Raw genomic sequence first — 16,976 nt, 5'->3', positions numbered from 1 at the left:
GCAAGTCCAGATGACTGAAACGCTAAAACAAACAAGGAAATTATTCAGGAATCAATATTTTTCTCTATCACTAGCTGCAAAATGCTTTTAAAAAGTTAACGAAGCCTCTCTCTTCAAAGTAGGTACACAGTGGTACTCTTTCAGTTCAACCATTATTATATTCCCCAGACTTCCTATATGAAAGGCATACTTCTCCTCTTAGACAAAAAACAAAGAACAAGAGAGCTGTGAAAATAGCGCTCTTCTGTTTGCACCTACTACATCTTTTTTTCATGAAGCAACATAAGACCTTATTCATATCTTGGTTATGCTAATGATCTGTAAGTGTGAGAAAGTAGCAGAAAACTCAGTATCTCTCCCTACATAAAAGAAGAAATTTCCAAGTTTTTTTTGTGAGTGCTTCACCCTATTCCATCAGCTTACCTCAATGAGCTATGAAACGTAAAATGCATGATTCCACTTTTCTTCAATGCCACATTTCACCACTTCAGCAACTTTTTTAAAAAATAGCTATTTATAATGGACACACATCACATTTCTTCAATCTTCCAGTTCAACAACAGTCAAGATTTGCCAGAAATACCGGGCTCAGACACAAGAGACGGTCACAATATCTATGACTGTTCCTGACAGCATCATCTCATTTGACTGGTACTTCAATGAGGAAAATAGTTAAGAGTCTTTTTAAAATAACAAAACAAATGCAATACATAAAAGTGTTTTAAAGGTTTCGATTGCTTAATTTGGTTGCATTACTACTTGAAATAAGTTGTCTGCTAAACTTAGTATTCCTTATTAGAACCCCATGCTGTGTGCTTTCTGTTCTATACGCTGTTAGAGTTGTCAATAATCATTTAAGAATCAGATCTTGTCTTCTGCAGAAAGTTTATGACTGATGATTCTAAGTGAAGATGCATGAAGTACAAACAATAAAGCTTGGTGTTCAGAAACTAGGTAAACTAAATCTAGAACACAAAGAAGCTAGAATAGAAAACATGCATATGAATTAATAGGTCCAATAATGAAAATCAGAAACCTCACAGAGACAGAATTGAGCATCCATCCAAACAATCTCAGTAAGCTCTCTTCCAAAGAGGATTTTCAATTAATACGCATATTGCTATAACATGCTATCAGGAACAGAAAACTTAAAATATAGACCTTTGAGAAGAGAGTATAAAATTATTTGTTTTAACCATACTTTCTAGAACAGCACTTCAGCTCAAAAATAGATACAAATTGAATAAATTAAGACTGGTTAACATTAAATGGTACAGTACATACATGAAATACTGGACTTGATAAGCTATCTCGTATCACCTTGCTATTCAATTATGTAGGGGAAAAGAGGTAAATTCTTTAAAATATTTCACACTATTCCATGCAGTACAATATTATTTAAGAAAAAAAACCTGCAATCAACTCAAAGGCTAGAGAAACAAAATTAGAAACTTGTTTTAATTTTCTTTAAAGGAGACTTCAGACAACTTTCTCAGATTCTCCTCTGAAACTAGCCACAAAATTACTAAGACGACTTTAGAATTTCAGGACCGATTACTGCTTTCTCATTTTCTCCACAGATCACTGGCAAGGTGAGGAAGTTACCTCTAGTAAGTCAACCAGAGAGTAAAAAGTAATCAAAGAACAGGCCAATACCATTTTAGTGTTCTCTTTTAATCAAAATATAATCATTTTCAGTTTAGAAAACAGAAAAAGCTCTTTATTACTCTATCTTCTAGAATTGTTTTTAAAATATTCACATAAAATTTGTGAAGGAAATTAAAATTTTAGTGCTTTTATTTCAATCCAGAAGAACTAGGAGAACTGAGCAATCCTGGAACCTTCTCTCTAACAGAGGCACAAGGTTGAGCAGCAGGAATTCACATCTCTACAGCTGTCCACACATGCACAAAATCTGAAAATCACTACCTTATTCTCATATTCTTGGACTGTATTTCCATGAAAGAATGGACTAATATTTCCCAGAAGAAATAATATTTATTCCAATTTCTTGCTTGTCAGAGAGAAAAGTACTCCCTTTCCCAAGTGATGCAAGTGGATTTTTCAAGCCTTATACAGAGAATCTTCACACCTGTCTCACCTAGGAAATGCACACAGATCCTTAATTTCAATAGCTGTGCCCTTTGTGTTAGGTTACACAAGGGGCATTCCTACTGTTTCTGATGAGATATTTAAATAAGAATTTATAGTTCTTTGTGGGCATATCTGCATTAAACATATAACAAATAACATTGTATATAAACTTCACCTGCATTTTTAAAGAGAGCTTGATGCTGACCTGATGCTGTTTTGAAAGACATTTACTTCCACTGTCAAAAGCAAACATATAAAACAATAAAAAGAATGAAGCCTAAAATAACAGGAATACGTTTTATTTGCCGTGCTTTGCATTAATCAGGCAAGCAATGCTTTTATTTTGCTGCTTTCCTTGACATGAATGAAAAAGTAGACTTCTAACCAAGATGACCTAAGGATGAGAGACAAATGAGGAACAGGTAAAGGTACAGAAGATTTTTTGAAAAATACCTGTGTAAGTTGTAACACTCCAACTTAGAGTGTTTACACATAGCTAGATAGTCTTTGCACATTCAAAAATATCAAAACACTTAAACAAGTTTAACAAGGTTAGAAAGGACTTACTTTTATTGTAGCAGGTTGCTAGTACACCTTTATCTGCAGGACTGGTACTAATGTGCCAAATTTCACCCACTTGATGAAGGAGAACGTTTTTGTTTATAATGTTATTTTCATCATCAAAATCTATGATGTGAATCTGCAAATACAATAAAAGAGAACATTAGAGTTTCAAATGTTTTCCTGTGGGTCTTAATTATACACGATGACTGCACAGAACAATTTAATGAGAATTTTATAACCGATATCTACTTTAATTAATTGTTATACTAACAATTTAGTATATCATTGATTTCATGCAGGATATAATTTTCTAGAAAAACACAAGCAATTGCCCTGTTTTGAGGAAACACCATGTTTATTCTTCTCAATTTTACAGCTTAAAGCTTGAAGGTGATTTTTCATTTTATGGCAAATAGTAAATAAGCCACTTGTATTGCAATTCAACATTTCTGATAGCAATAAACAGAAACAACATTACTATCCTTAGTCTAAATGTCTGCACCAATTTTGTATCCAAATCATTGAATGCAAACATCCTACAAAGAAAGAAGGGGAGAGAGGGAAAGGACTCTCATTTGAAACAAATACTGTAAATTCAGTAAGAAATTTTTGAGAGTTCACTTCAGCAATCACGTATCTGTACCAATATATAAATCTACAATACTTCTTATACTACATGGAAAGTGTTGAACTGAAAGATGAAGAAAAACAGTAATTTTTAAATATATAGATAAGACTTTTAAAAGACATACAGCTAGGTTTGCTTTTTGTGATTTTGATTTTTGTTTGTTCCAAGGTTTTTGTTTGGTTTTTGGTTTGGTTTTAGTTTTTTCAATAGGCCTACATTACTCTCATTTTTCCTCCCTATTTTTAGTTAGTTGTTCTTCTACAGTTGCCTCAGAAATAGAAGAAATTGAGAAAGATTCTAGCCTGGCACAACATACACAAGTAACTTTACTCATGGGACCAATTCTACTAAGCTCAACAGTGAAAAAATAAATTGTAGAAGACCCACAATTTTTAGAGAATTGTATTCTCATTAAAAATTCATTAGCAAAGTTGGGTGAACAACAAAGAGAAAGAAGAGACATCCTATCATAATGACTGAATTCAGTCTGTCTACTGAATTAACTACTGAATCACTGCAAAAATCTTAGCTACACAATACTACAGGAAATTTTCTTCAAATACAGAAGCTGCTAAATAGGTCTCAACTTAGTCTAAATTGGTAATATTATATACTTTTGTTTTTTTCAAAGGGCTGAATTTACATGTTACCTTTTCCTTTCTCTTCCAAACACCGTCATCAGCAACTCCTCCTTCAAATATAATGCTGGACACTCATCGTATTGTTCTTCCACTCTATCATCCAAGGCATGTAAGCACCTCTGCAGCTGATTAGCAAGTTGTCTTTTCAGACTTCATTTGTTGCCCTGAACCTAGAAATCTACCTAGGAATCAGGACACAATCCATCTGTCCCACCAACTGCATAACCACCTTCAAGTCCAACCTAAAGAGTGACCCTCTTGCCTTTCAAAACTCCCCAGAGTAATATCACTTAGACTTATCTATCATTTCACTTTACTTTGCCTTTCTGTACATGCTTTCTCTGATCTACTCTCTGTATCTCGATTCAAGAGCTTCTGTCTAACAGAAAGCTCTTGCTCATTTCATCATTAAAGATCAGTTTAATCTCATCCCTTGGTTTGTTGGGGTTTTTTTAAATAAAAATTGAAAGACCTCATCTATTCAGCCTTCTATGCTACTCTAATCAGATACATTTTGATTTTCTGAATTGACTTGTCAACAGTTTGAGTTGTAAGTTTAACAGCTACTTTACAAGCACAGAACTGGAAGGTAAAGAACAGCAACATATTCACAACTCTAAGGTAAAACATTTTCAACAGACTCATGGCAAGAAGTTGTTAATTTTATACAGCAAAATACTGGTAATTGACTTTAGCATAAAGAAGAGGATCTCTGAAGTTTACTGAATCGGGTATTTAACAGAGAAACAGTGTGAAATATGTGAAGATGTGTCATAGTTCAAAAATTAAAAGTTATTGTATTATATAAGTTATTCCCATGTAAGGCACAATCAGACCTGCTAAATGTGCTTGTTTTCAGCTGTCTCAAAAAAAAAAAAAAAAAAAAAAAGAATAGCAGGGGAAGGCAACCTTCCCTTGGGGTCACTGGAGCCTCCTCTGGCAGCTCAACCCAAGTCCCTGCAGGTAAACCACAAATCTAAATCCCATTTACCGCAGTCACACACATTCTTTACCCACAGTAACCAGGTTAACAGGGTCACTCAGCACATAAGCTAAGGGAGCACTCTTTACCCCGTGTGAAGCCCTTTGAAGGCACAAATAACCAATTTCTCCTCTGCTGTTATGTTTCAGCTTCAGCTGACATCACGGATAGCTGGAAACTCTGTTGGAACACACAGTTAACCGATTAAAGGTCCAGACTGAGACTTTTAGGAAATCTGAAATTTAATTCTTATGCAAGAATATTGTTTATACCCTTTTGAGTTGAAAAATTACATCTTTCACAGCTATGCCAAGCAACACAATCTACCAGAAAAAGTTGATCAGCTTAACAGAAAGGACTGCAAAAGTTCCCCCAATGTTTTTCTGCTAATGATCTTCTTAATCATGTTGATTTGAATACATGCTAAATAGTATTTATCATATAGAACAGTGATTTTGCTAAATCCTAAGGACAAAAGAATTTTCATAGAAAATGTACTAGTACCAAATACTGTACCAGTGTGGTGCCATGAAGACAAATATTTGAAGAAATCATCACCTATAATAACTGACAGACCTGGACAAGCTTCAGTTCTGTGGGGTGTTATCCTTCATTTCTTGAATCATGATCTTTCTAACTTTTCTTGTTGGAGTGTGGAAATGAGCTTTACCATGGATGAGTTAGTGCAGCATATGGACACCATAGATGAGGAAACAGAAAACATCTAAGTCCATATAGAGAACTTTCTAAACATGACTGTAGTGTAATGGTTAATGGTAAGTGTAATCATAGCTCTTGTGGAACACGATCCTTGTGGAAAACACCTCTTAGAAGTGACTGATTCTACTACCAGTAACTACACACACGAGTTACTAATCTGCTGTAATTACACTGGGAAAAATTCCCACTGAATACAAATCTAAGTATTGAGGAAAAAAGTAGTGAGATTTGAATGAGAACAAATAACTATTTAGTTCTTCTCAAAATCTGGAGGAATTATTAATTGCTAAGGAAATTGCCAAGGAAGGGAGACTAAAACTAACTAATTTCAACTCAAAATATCTCTTTTTCTTCAATTATGCAATCTCCATAATTCATTTTCTTTCATCAGGCACTCATGGTCATGAGAGACTGGGGAACTGTTTTAGTTCGGCCAATGCCCTGCTTTGTGACTACATGACACCATGCATTAAGGTAACCCACAAAAATAAGTATTTTAGGTTCTAAAACACAAGACTGAAATAACTTGGAGAGTTCTGAGAGAGATCAGAAAAGAATAAGTGATGTATACTTCCTTTTTATGCTTCCAAAGCATACAGTAAATGCATCAAAGAACAGAATAAAAAGCCAGTACTGAGGACAAAAGTTCTAAAACTACACTGTGTAGAACACATCTCTTGCATCAAAAAAACTGCTTAAACAATTTCCAGCAAGTTATGAGGACCAAATGCTAAGGACTACACACTGTTAATATATCAAATATTGACAGAATACAAAGTCTTACAAACATTTTCCTTTGCTTTGAAATAGCAGTATTAATAGCAAAATATTTTCACCAGATCTCCTATGAATGCCTAAATTGCTTCATACAGCAATAAACCTCTATGAGGCAGAAGTTGCCATGCCAGCTGTACAACTACTGCTCTTTTATTCGCACTACACCTGTCCATGACCAGAAGGGAAGAAATATTCTGCACATAATGGCACTGCATAAGAAACCTCTCACTGTGCTGCACTTGCTCAAGCACTAGAGGTTGCAAGACAGCTTGTAAGTTAGGTTAGGTAACTAAAAAAAAAGTTTTTAAGCAAATCTAGAGAGCCTAGTGCTGAATTAAGCAATAATGACTTGAGGCCTAGGGCACTTCTTGGGGATTAGCAACTAGCTGAGAGAAGCTGATGGCCTGAGGCACAGCTAAAGGCCACTAACCCCTAAACATTTGTTAATACCCTAGGAAGCATCCTGCATTTCCATTATTAGTGTTATTCATTGGAAAAAGAAAAGTATACTCAATAAAGTTGAAATATGTGTATATAGAGATATTTCTAAAATACAGAGTATATGCCCAATCAACTTACCTGAATCAAAACATTTAAATTACTGAATATCTGCTGGATATCAATTGACAAGTGAGAATCATTCTCCAACTACAATTTTGTATCAGGATTTAATTAGTTGAACCAAAAAGTAAAAAATAACATAGAGAACACATTATAACCAAATGTACGAAGACCATCTGAGACAGCACAATGAAAAATGATTTTGTGTATTTATTTTTAACTAAGTTTGTCCTGCCACTTCTTTTGTTACTGGTCTCACAAGCATTACCCACAATGTAAAGAAATTGAATGCTCCATCCCCCTTATATGTTTGAATATTTTTTCCTTTAACTTTATCCAGTATTATCATTGAGTAACAAACTCAAAACCTCACTGGGAATTGACAGCTCACATCTTCCAGAGCTATGGTTCCAAGTTGGTTTTGTACAGTGCATTACAGACCACTTCCAGAAGAGTTGGTGACTGTCTCCATACTAGGAGTTTCTGTGGGGTGTCAGCCTTGGCTAACAGCCAGATTCCCACCCAGCCGCTTCCTCTCTGCAAGCAGGACAGGGGGAGAAAATAGGAAGAATAAGAATGAGAAAGCTCGTGGGCCAAGCTAAAGACAGGGAGATCACTGCTGCAGTAATTGGTAAGTGTAATAAACAAACTTGACTTGGGTAAACTAATTAAATTTATTGCCAATTAAAATTAAAATGTAATTACTAATTTGGGTAGTGGGAAAGAAAAAGATAAAACTTAAACTGGCCCATTCTTTCCCCCCCTTTCCCAGGCTTAACTTCACTCCAGACTGCTCTAACTCCCTTCAAGCAGCACAGGGGGGTGTGGGGCAATAGTGGTTATGGTCAGTACATAGCATTTTCTCTCTGATATGCTTTCACTCTGTTCCAGCACAGGGTCTTCATGGGTCATGGTTCCTTCAAGAACATGCACCTGCTGTGGCACAGGTGCTCCACAGGCTGCAGTGGATACCTGCTCCACTATGGAGCACCTTCTGTTCCTCCTGACCTTGGTCTTACCTCTGCTGTTTCTCAGTCTTTGTTCCTTCCTGCTCTTTCCATCCAGCATTCTCTCTCCTTTCCTAAGTATTTTAACAGAGGTGCCACCAGGCTGCCCAGCTTAGCTGTGTCCTGTGGTGGGTTCACTGGAACCTGCCATGTCTAGCACGGGCAACCCCTGGCCTCTTCTCACAGAAGTCACCACTGCAGTTCCCCTGCTACCAAAGCCTTGCCACTTGCACTCAGTACAGCTTTTAATTCTTCGAGCCTCAAGATCTTCTTTCAGAATGAAGGCATTTACTGAAATTCAGTCACAAAAATTAAAATGGCTGTACAATCACAAGTATCGTACTCTTAACTGCAGAGGAAACAGCCCAATAGAAATTGAGCCATGAAAGTCACTCAAATTTTAGTTTAAACTGCTTTTAAATTTATTATAAGAAAGGATATAGCCGATTGCCAATAATTAATAATGAAAAATCCAGTTTATGAAGCTTCACGTACACAGAATTGTGCATGAACCACGAGTCCCATTAGAGGCAATCAAGGCTTAAAGACTTTTGTTTTACTTTGCATCTCTTCTGTGGTTTAAAGATGGCTCCAGAGAATCTATAGATTTCAATTAACAACAATATGGCAGTTCCTTTACTAGTCTTAGTCATACAATTTAGAAGAGTAATTTAATTTTCAGAAAACTTACACAGTTTTCATTCACCTACATTTCTTACCAATATCTTCACATTCTACTCACATAAGTCTTCAACTTGACTATCACTTAATGTTCAAATTCAACAGAGGGAAAAAGGAAGATAAACGATATTGGAACAATGTTAAAAAAAAGGAAAAAAATTACAACTGACATTTGACAGAAAAATTACCTGATTATCATATCTAAGAGACTGTGTTCCAACCAAGAATCTGATTGCATCTGTTTCTGCTGTCTGAGGTGTTAAAGCTCGTGCCTAGGGAAGAAGAAAGCCATTAGAAAAGTCCAATTAATGCAATACATTAATTTCATGAAAAAGTTTGAAGCTTACATATCAATTATAATTTTAAGCATTACATTCTTACAATCTGCAGACTTTCCTGCCCTTTATGTCTATTTTGGTTGATGCATTTTTTGTGCAGTTTCTCACATTTGAGAGAAGTGTGTAACATACAAGTGTTAAATACATTATCGCTGTTACAGTGAAGGCCAGATAATAATCAATATTATAGCAGCTTTTCCAAACTAATTCTTCTGTATCAATTGAAAAAATTTTATAGAACAATGGACAATTCTTAAATATGTTAGCTACAATATCTAAGAAAGAGGTTGTTCTCGCAGAAGTTTTCAAACCATTCAGACTGAAGATGCCTGCATAAAAATGAATTCCTTTTTCACCATTAACCACCAAGTTTAGAAGAAAGTTAAAAAACAAAGCCCTTCTTTTCCACTCCAGGCCACTAGAGATAAGAACTGTCTGAATCATAGGAGAAATAATTTGCTATTTACCTATTAAAATTTTGTCATAATCTTATTGTTGTATTACTGCTGATGAGACTGCTAGACTCTCTGCCTTACTTCAACTTGCACCAACCACAGTCTTGGAGGAAGGAAAACAAAACAGTTAAGAGCTATGGGAAACATTGAGAAATAACGTATAGCTTGAACTAAAACCACAATTGCCAGTTTGCACTAGTCATTAGTGGAGACTCTCCTAGCTAATTTTGAGGAAATGGAAAGTAAACTAAAGTCAAAGGCACTTTCAGCAACCATAAGTAAACTGTGAGGAATACCCACTACTTGCCATGCAGAAGATACTCTAATAATATTGTTCAATATGATTTTTTTGTCAAAACAGAAAAACAAACCTTTACAATTCACATCGCATTTGGCATAAAATAGTCTCTTAATCTCTTCTAAAGCCTGTATTGCAAACTAATACTTCAGAAGGATTCAATTAACTGCTGAATGGCCCTTCCTTCTGCCATCCCCTTGTGCAACTACCTAATGATTACATTCTGGATTCAGGAACACTTAGCTTCAATATAGTCCTGTTTAAAACTTATTTTTAAATTACTATCAGAAAGATGCCTAGAGGTTTAGAAGGGAATATTTAAAATAACATTATATCACAATATATAAACTTAGAATAATTGAATTCTAGAATAGCAACTTGAAGAGATTTGATTTTTCTTAAATAAGGCAAAACAATACTAGCCCTTGTCTGGCAGGCACAATAAGAACCAACTCATTTTTCAGAATAAGCCCTGAACTCCTACTGAGTAGATACTTCTTATCTTGCATCTAAAATGTGTGATTTAGTATAATATTTTGCTTAAGATTGAGCATAAAAAGTTAAAAAATGCAATGAGCTTCATAAGTATACGCTAGTAGTGTAACATTTCTTTCTATATAAAGCACTAGAGAATATGATCCAGTGAGTAGCTTGTGTTCAAAACATACTCAAATGCAGATCAGAGATCAGTGTGAATCCATACCAATGTTTGTACTCTCCTATTTACGCAGCACTTACCTACAACAAGCCTAGACAGTGTTTCTGATTGACAGAAACGACTAAAGTTCACCAAGAAGATTGCAGAGAAGCTTTCCTTTTGTCTTGAACAGAATTTACATTTGCAGATCTTTGGCAAGAGCTCCTTTTCATTTCAGATCTGTTTTCAATTATTTTGAAGAAAACACTAGAAATAAGCCAACAGCTATGTATCTCTTTCAATCAAGCAAGCTTCTGTTCTTTCTGTAAGTCAAACAGAAGAAGATCCCTCCAAGATCTTCAATAAAATAAAGAGGGGTTTTCACCCCTTTTAAAGCCTTTTGAGTATGTCTTATTATGCTGCTTTCAAAAATGCATGAGGTTAGACACAAAGTGCCCAAAATAAAATTATGTCAATAGATGGTAACATTTGTCATCAGCTTCTCTATCCCTTCTTCAAAATATTTTTAAATTATTTCCTGTTTTGCAGAAATAAAAAGGCCTGAGAAAAATATTTAAATACATTTCACAACAAGAAATTCAGTACTGTTTATTCTCTGTCATAAAAGACTACAACATTCATAGAATGCAAGGTTCAAATTCATCAATCATTCAAAAATCAGGAAGATCTGATTCATAACAGAAATAACAATACAATGGAGTTTTAGTTCTCGCCTGCACAAAGATATGTCTAATTTTGTCTACTCTGAGTTATTTTTAGAGAAACAAAAGTTATTTCAACAGATGATGAAGACACTGAGAAACCCTTGTGATGAACAACATAACTGAATTTGGAGTGCTGTCAAGATCAAGAAGAGTGCCTTAAGTTTGTCATATTGCACTGTAACCTGTCAGAGCAGGTTGCGAATAACATCTTTCACAAAAGCATCCTGCCTCATGACTGCAACTACTAGATAGAAAATAAACAAAAAGCATAATATAATTAATATCAATTAATCTGGAGGAAAGCCAACATCACTGTGGTCTTCAAAAAGGGCAAGAGGACCCGTGAAACTACAGGCCAAGTCAGCCTCTCCTTCATCCCTGGAAAGGCGATGGAACAGCTCATTCTGAGGGTCATTAATAAGCATATGGAGGAAAAGCAGGTTATCGAGAGTGGTCAACATGGGTTCACCAAGGGGAAATCATGCTTGACCAATCTGATAGCCTTCTATGATGGCATGACTGGCCGGGTAGATGAGGGGACAGCAGTGGGTGTTGTCTGCCTTGACTTCGGTGAGGCTTTTGGCACTGTCTCTCATAACATCCTCATAAGCAAGCTTAGGAAGCGTGGGTTTCATGAGGGGTCAGTGAGGTGGGTTAAGAACTGGCTGAATGGCAGGACTCAGAGGGTTGTGATAAGTGGCACAGAGTCTAGTTGGAGGCCTGTAGCTAGTGGTGTGCCCCAGGGGTCAGTATTGGGTCCAGTCTTGTTCAACATATTCATCCATGACCTGGATGAGGGCACAGAGTGTACCCTCAGCAAGTTTGCTGATGAAACAAAACTGGGAGGAGTGGCCGACACACCAGAAGGCTGCGCTGCCATTCAGCAAGACCCGGACAGGCTGGAGAGTTGTGCAGAGAGGAACCAAATGAAATTCAACAATCGCAAGTGTAGGGTCCTGCACGTAGGGAGGAATAACCCCATGCACCAGTCCAGGCTAGGGGGTAGACCTGCTGGGAAGCAGCACTGCTGAGAAGGACCTGGGAGTGCTGGTGGACAACAAGTTAAGCATGAACCAGCAATGTGCCCTTGTGGCCAAGAAGGCCAATGGTGTCCTGGGCTGCCCTAAGAAGAGTATGGCCAGCATGTTGAGGGAGGTTATCCTTTCCGTCTACTCTGCCCTGGTGAAGGCCACATCTGGAATATCATGTCCAGTTCTGGGCTCCCCAGCCCAAGAAAGACAGGGAACTACTGCAAAGAGTCCAGCGGAGGGCTACAAGGATCATAAGGGGACTGGAGCATCTCTCGTATGAGGAAAGGCTGAGAGAGCTGGGTCTGTTTAGTCTGGAGAAGAGAAGACTGAGAGGGGATCTGATCAATGCTTATAAATATCTAAAGAGCAGATAACAAGAGGATGAGGCCAGACTCTTCTCAATGGTGCCCAGTGACAGGACAAGGGGCAATGGGCACAAACTAGAACACGGGAAGTTCCATCTGCATATGAGGAAAAAGTTCTTCACTCTGAGGGTGACTGAGCACTGGAGCAGGCTCCCCAGAGAGGTTGTGGACTCTCCTTCTCTGGAGATATTCAAAACCCGCCTGGATGCGATCCTGCGCAACCTGCTCTAGGTGATCCTGCTCTAGCAGGGGGGTTGGACTAGATGATCCCCAGAGGTCCCTTCCAACACCTACCAATCTGTGATTCTGTAACCTAAACCAATAGAGCTTATTATTTTTATGAAGTCAGCATCCACAGAACACTAAACTGTATATAGCCCCAAAGAGTTTACTACCTAAGATATTAAAGTATTATTTACTAAGAAAATTGCCACGTTGCATGGAAAATACCCAGAACACAAAACTGAAAGATGCAAACAGTGAGAAAACAAGTCATCCTTTCACACACTGTCACAGCAAAGCTACACCTAACTGATGCTTCTAGACAATGCAACAACATATATAATTGGATCATTTCATTTTTAAAGAAGGCCTAAGACTAGGAAAAAATTGTTATCAAGCAAAGATTAAACCATCATGAACCACAAAGAACCTTTTGGTTACATGTCCAAACTTCATATTCACCAACAGCTCTATGAAGAAATGTGCATGGTTTAAAGCAGGTAAAGATTTATAAAACAGAGGTGATATAGAGGCAACTTGCTTGTGATAGACGCTCTAACCAAGTATTTTAACAGTCTAGAAGGAAGTTTATAAATATGCAGTCAAAATTCCACTCAGCTAACACAAAGGAGATCCTGCCTTTGGAAAGCAAACACCAAAGACTTCTCAATGTCACGCAAGTCTGCCAAGGAACCTGAACGAACCATCCCTCCTTAGAGGCTTTTCAAAGTCTATGCATTTATTTTGCATAGTAGTCTGTAGCCTCCCTAATTCTCATTTATTCCACTAAATTAAGGGTTGCACACAATCACAAAACAGAAAACCAAAGGAATGTAACAATTATCAATTTATCCCTGCATTTTCAGAGAGGGGAAAAAAAAATTCTGTATGGCTGAGCAACTCTTACAGAGATGAAGGGAATGGCATCAGCACGCTCCAAAGGCATTCCTGACTAGTACTCTGTGCATCACAGGGCTAGGCACTCGTGCCCACCCAGAATCTTTCAAGGTGCCAAAATCAATTTGGAGGAAAAGTAAGGCTGAGGTAGAAAGGAGAGGAAAACAAAAAAACAAAACAAAAAAAAAAAATCAATCTTAGGACTCCAGTGTAAGGAATATTGCAGGTACTTAAATACATTATTTAAAGTGTTAATGATAAAAACTAGGTTCCACATGCCATATTCGAGACTTTTTTCTTTTTTTTTTTTTAAAGAGAGCATTGTAGCCTCCTATAGTACAGTTAAAACTCATATACTCCTTTTTTTAATTTTCTAAAACAAGGTGTGAATTCATACTTAAGCAGAAGTATAAAACTGAATAGCCTATGGCAACAGTCACACTGAAGTTCAATACTGGTCAGGGAGACAGAATCTAGTTCAGCAAACCTAGCAAACTGGCATTTTCATTTACTGCATCCTGAAGTACCCCAGAGAGCCATAAATTACACACCTGGAGTGGAATAACCATATGCATGTGTGCAAAAATAAAAATTATAAAAGCGTTCATAATGCATCATCTGTTCCTAAGGTAATACAGCTGCTACACTTTAAGTAGCAGAACCACAAATTCTGCATGAACTTTGAACATGCTATACTTCTACCACAGCAGAAAAAGTAAAACTAAGCCCATAGTGAAGACCACCACCACCTTGGAGGAACAGAGATCAAAAAGACAGGGTGGGGGTGGTAATGAGTCATTTAAAGCTGAGTGTAGGAGGTTTTACTAGAGAAGAAAGCAAAAACATAAATTTTTTTTTAGTTTTATACATGATTGAAATCCTGTGTTAGCATTTCCCACTGGAGATAGAACATTTCAGATTTAAGACTTCACACCACCTCTCCATATGCAAATATTTAAGTAATAAATGATATAGAAAACTTTCTATCCTAGCACTACTCCTATCATGGAAACTGTAGCTAGTGCACATGTAACTAGAAAGCAAACATCACCTACCCCATTGCCAGAAGACAGGTCCTTCCTTTACTAAATGCATTGAGGGATTAATTCGAGATATGGAAACATGACTGTGTACTGCTGCATTCAGGCACACATGCTTAACAGATTCCACTGCATACATAGTAATTATGGTCAACAGACTAACAGGCTCACCCTGAATTAAGACGCAGCTTTGCCACCATGTAAGCTAGTTGCTCCCTTGTCTTAGAAACAGATCCCAAAACGCATTACATGTAAAGGAAAAGGACAACAACGACTGAAACTGCAAATCCACTGCAAAAAGATATATTTATTAATGCAATGCAAAGGGCATGCAAAAACTTAGAATGCAAGTGTGACAAACAGCAGTGTAAAGATAAAGCAGGAGAAACGGCAATCATTGTGCCAGAATGCAGAACACACTAACTGGACACTGCGCATGCTGTCCATGCCTACACCAAGCTCGGTGTGATGTTGGGCAAAGACCACCTTTTACCTTACCATGACAATTTAGACCATCTGCAGAATAATAAAAGCCTCTGAGGGAAAGAAATAGAACAGAGCCTGCAGAGAGAATGGACCTTGACAACAGCAAGAGATGATCCAGAGGATCACAATGACAAATCTCAAAAAGATAAAGAAGGTTGGTTTAAACTAAGTGCTTTGTGGAACCGTAATGGACTGAATCTCTACGCTGTGTTCATAAGTTCTTGTGAGACGTACACGTAAGAGGTTAAAAACACTGGTGTCCACTTAGCTCTTGTGCAAACACTGTGGATGGAGATCCACAAGGTCAGCAAGAGAAGCAGTCGAAAGAGGCAGTCTTACAGCAGCAGGATGGTCTCCCATTTTGGCTAAAGAATGCGGAATAAACAGATAAACAGTTTCTATACAGAATCTTGAAGGCCATGGTGCCTTTTGTTTAATTATCTGTGAAATGAATATTAAAGTTGCCATCCCTAAATATGATAATAAGCTAAAAGCAGTACATGCTAAACATATACGACTATAATACTTGACTGTCCACCCAAGTCACGTTAAACATCACCCCGGGGAGGGGAACAGCTAAGGTTACAGTAGAAAGGATATTGAGGAACATACTCCGCCAGGGGGAGAGAGGAGATTGAAGACCCAGAAGAGGCAGTCAAACGGGCTGTGCTCCTTCTCCTCCACCCAAGATGGGGACACCTTCTGGGTAAGCACTGAGCCTTCAACTTCCGGTGAAAAATACCCAGGACAGCATTTTGCTAGCAGTATCACCATATATTAGCACTACCGCATAAGTGTATTTATCAATGGTAATTCCAAACTTTTCATATCTGTCACCTTAATAAATTACCTATCTTATTCAACTTTGAGTTTCTCCTGAAACACTCTCTTCTCCATGTCTTTTGAAATACCAGCCAAATACACAAAATTACCTTTTTAATTAGACTGTTACTATTTAGGGCATTAATGAGCAAAGAAAAAAGGATCAGTACTTCTTCAACATATATTTTGTCTTGCTGATGCACTGCACTGGTTTGGTGTCAGCAAACAAGAAAACACACACTGACCCCAACATTTGAGTATTTGCATTAAGTGTAATACAATCAAAAGAATTTCTGCAACCATGTGTCATTTGAAATTCATACAATCAATCTGTACTAACAGGCACTGAACTTGCAATACAAAAATATAAAGGACACCGTATTTGGCTTACGGTCCCCAAATCTGAATTTAAAGTTATTTGGTCATCTGCTTATGCCCAAAACCAGTAATACTATACTGCTACTTGGGAGGATGGGAACAGAGAAGGGAAGTGGGAGAGGGCTTGCTTTACTGATGACTCATTCTGGAGGCAAAATACAAAGCTTCCCCCCCCCCCCCCCCTAGAGAAGCCCTAGGCTGATAATGTCATGAATATTATTTCTGCATTCTGGCATAATTTCAATTTTCAAGTAGGTACAGTTTGATCTTTATTTAGTTAGGACAGCCTTGTTTCCCCACCACAGTAGAAGACCCTCTATCCTCAACTGTGATAAGCTGCAGTGACTCTATCAATGAAGAGGCTAGCAGCACACATGCCCAGGTGACCTTTAGTGCTCTCAGCTGCTCTCTCCAAGTCTTTCACAGCACAAGAATTCCCACCACTGACGTATTTCGTGCATTGACCCTACTCCAAAAACTGACAGATTCTGTGAACCCTCACAACAACAAAAGCAACCCTCACACAAAGCCTTGCATAGCACAATCATCCTTAGAAATCCCGCTTTCATGCTGTAACTGTTGATTTATCATGAACCATAATGGTAATTCATCTTTTAATAGTTCCTT

At 37.4% G+C, this 16,976-nt stretch overlaps 1 protein-coding gene across 12 annotated transcripts in view; it reads right to left on the bottom strand.

Annotated features, from left to right (window-relative positions):
• The window catches only part of EIPR1 (EARP complex and GARP complex interacting protein 1), a 126,699-nt gene that overhangs the window by 104,215 nt on the left and 5,508 nt on the right, over positions 1 to 16,976 (bottom strand). For 10 of the 12 annotated variants that reach the window (XR_008576257.1, XR_008576254.1, XR_008576259.1 and 7 more), the window contains exons 2-3: positions 8,844 to 8,927; positions 2,662 to 2,794 (exon numbers count right to left, since the gene is read on the bottom strand). Coding sequence is in view for 2 of the 12 variants with exons in the window: in XM_054819250.1 (XP_054675225.1) it covers positions 2,662 to 2,794; positions 8,844 to 8,927 (217 nt within the window). In the remaining 10 variants the exon portion in view is untranslated. Of the gene's footprint in view, positions 1 to 2,661; positions 2,795 to 3,936; positions 4,231 to 8,843; positions 8,928 to 9,460; positions 9,552 to 16,976 lie in introns of those variants that run through there. The other 2 variants (XR_008576263.1, XR_008576264.1) reach the window with 2 other exon arrangements.

The sequence above is a fragment of the Grus americana genome, chromosome 3, assembly GCF_028858705.1.
Source record: "Grus americana isolate bGruAme1 chromosome 3, bGruAme1.mat, whole genome shotgun sequence".
NCBI lineage: Eukaryota > Metazoa > Chordata > Aves > Gruiformes > Gruidae > Grus > Grus americana.
Note: the sequence above shows the minus strand (reverse complement) of the source record. Positions and strands in the feature narration are given on the sequence as shown.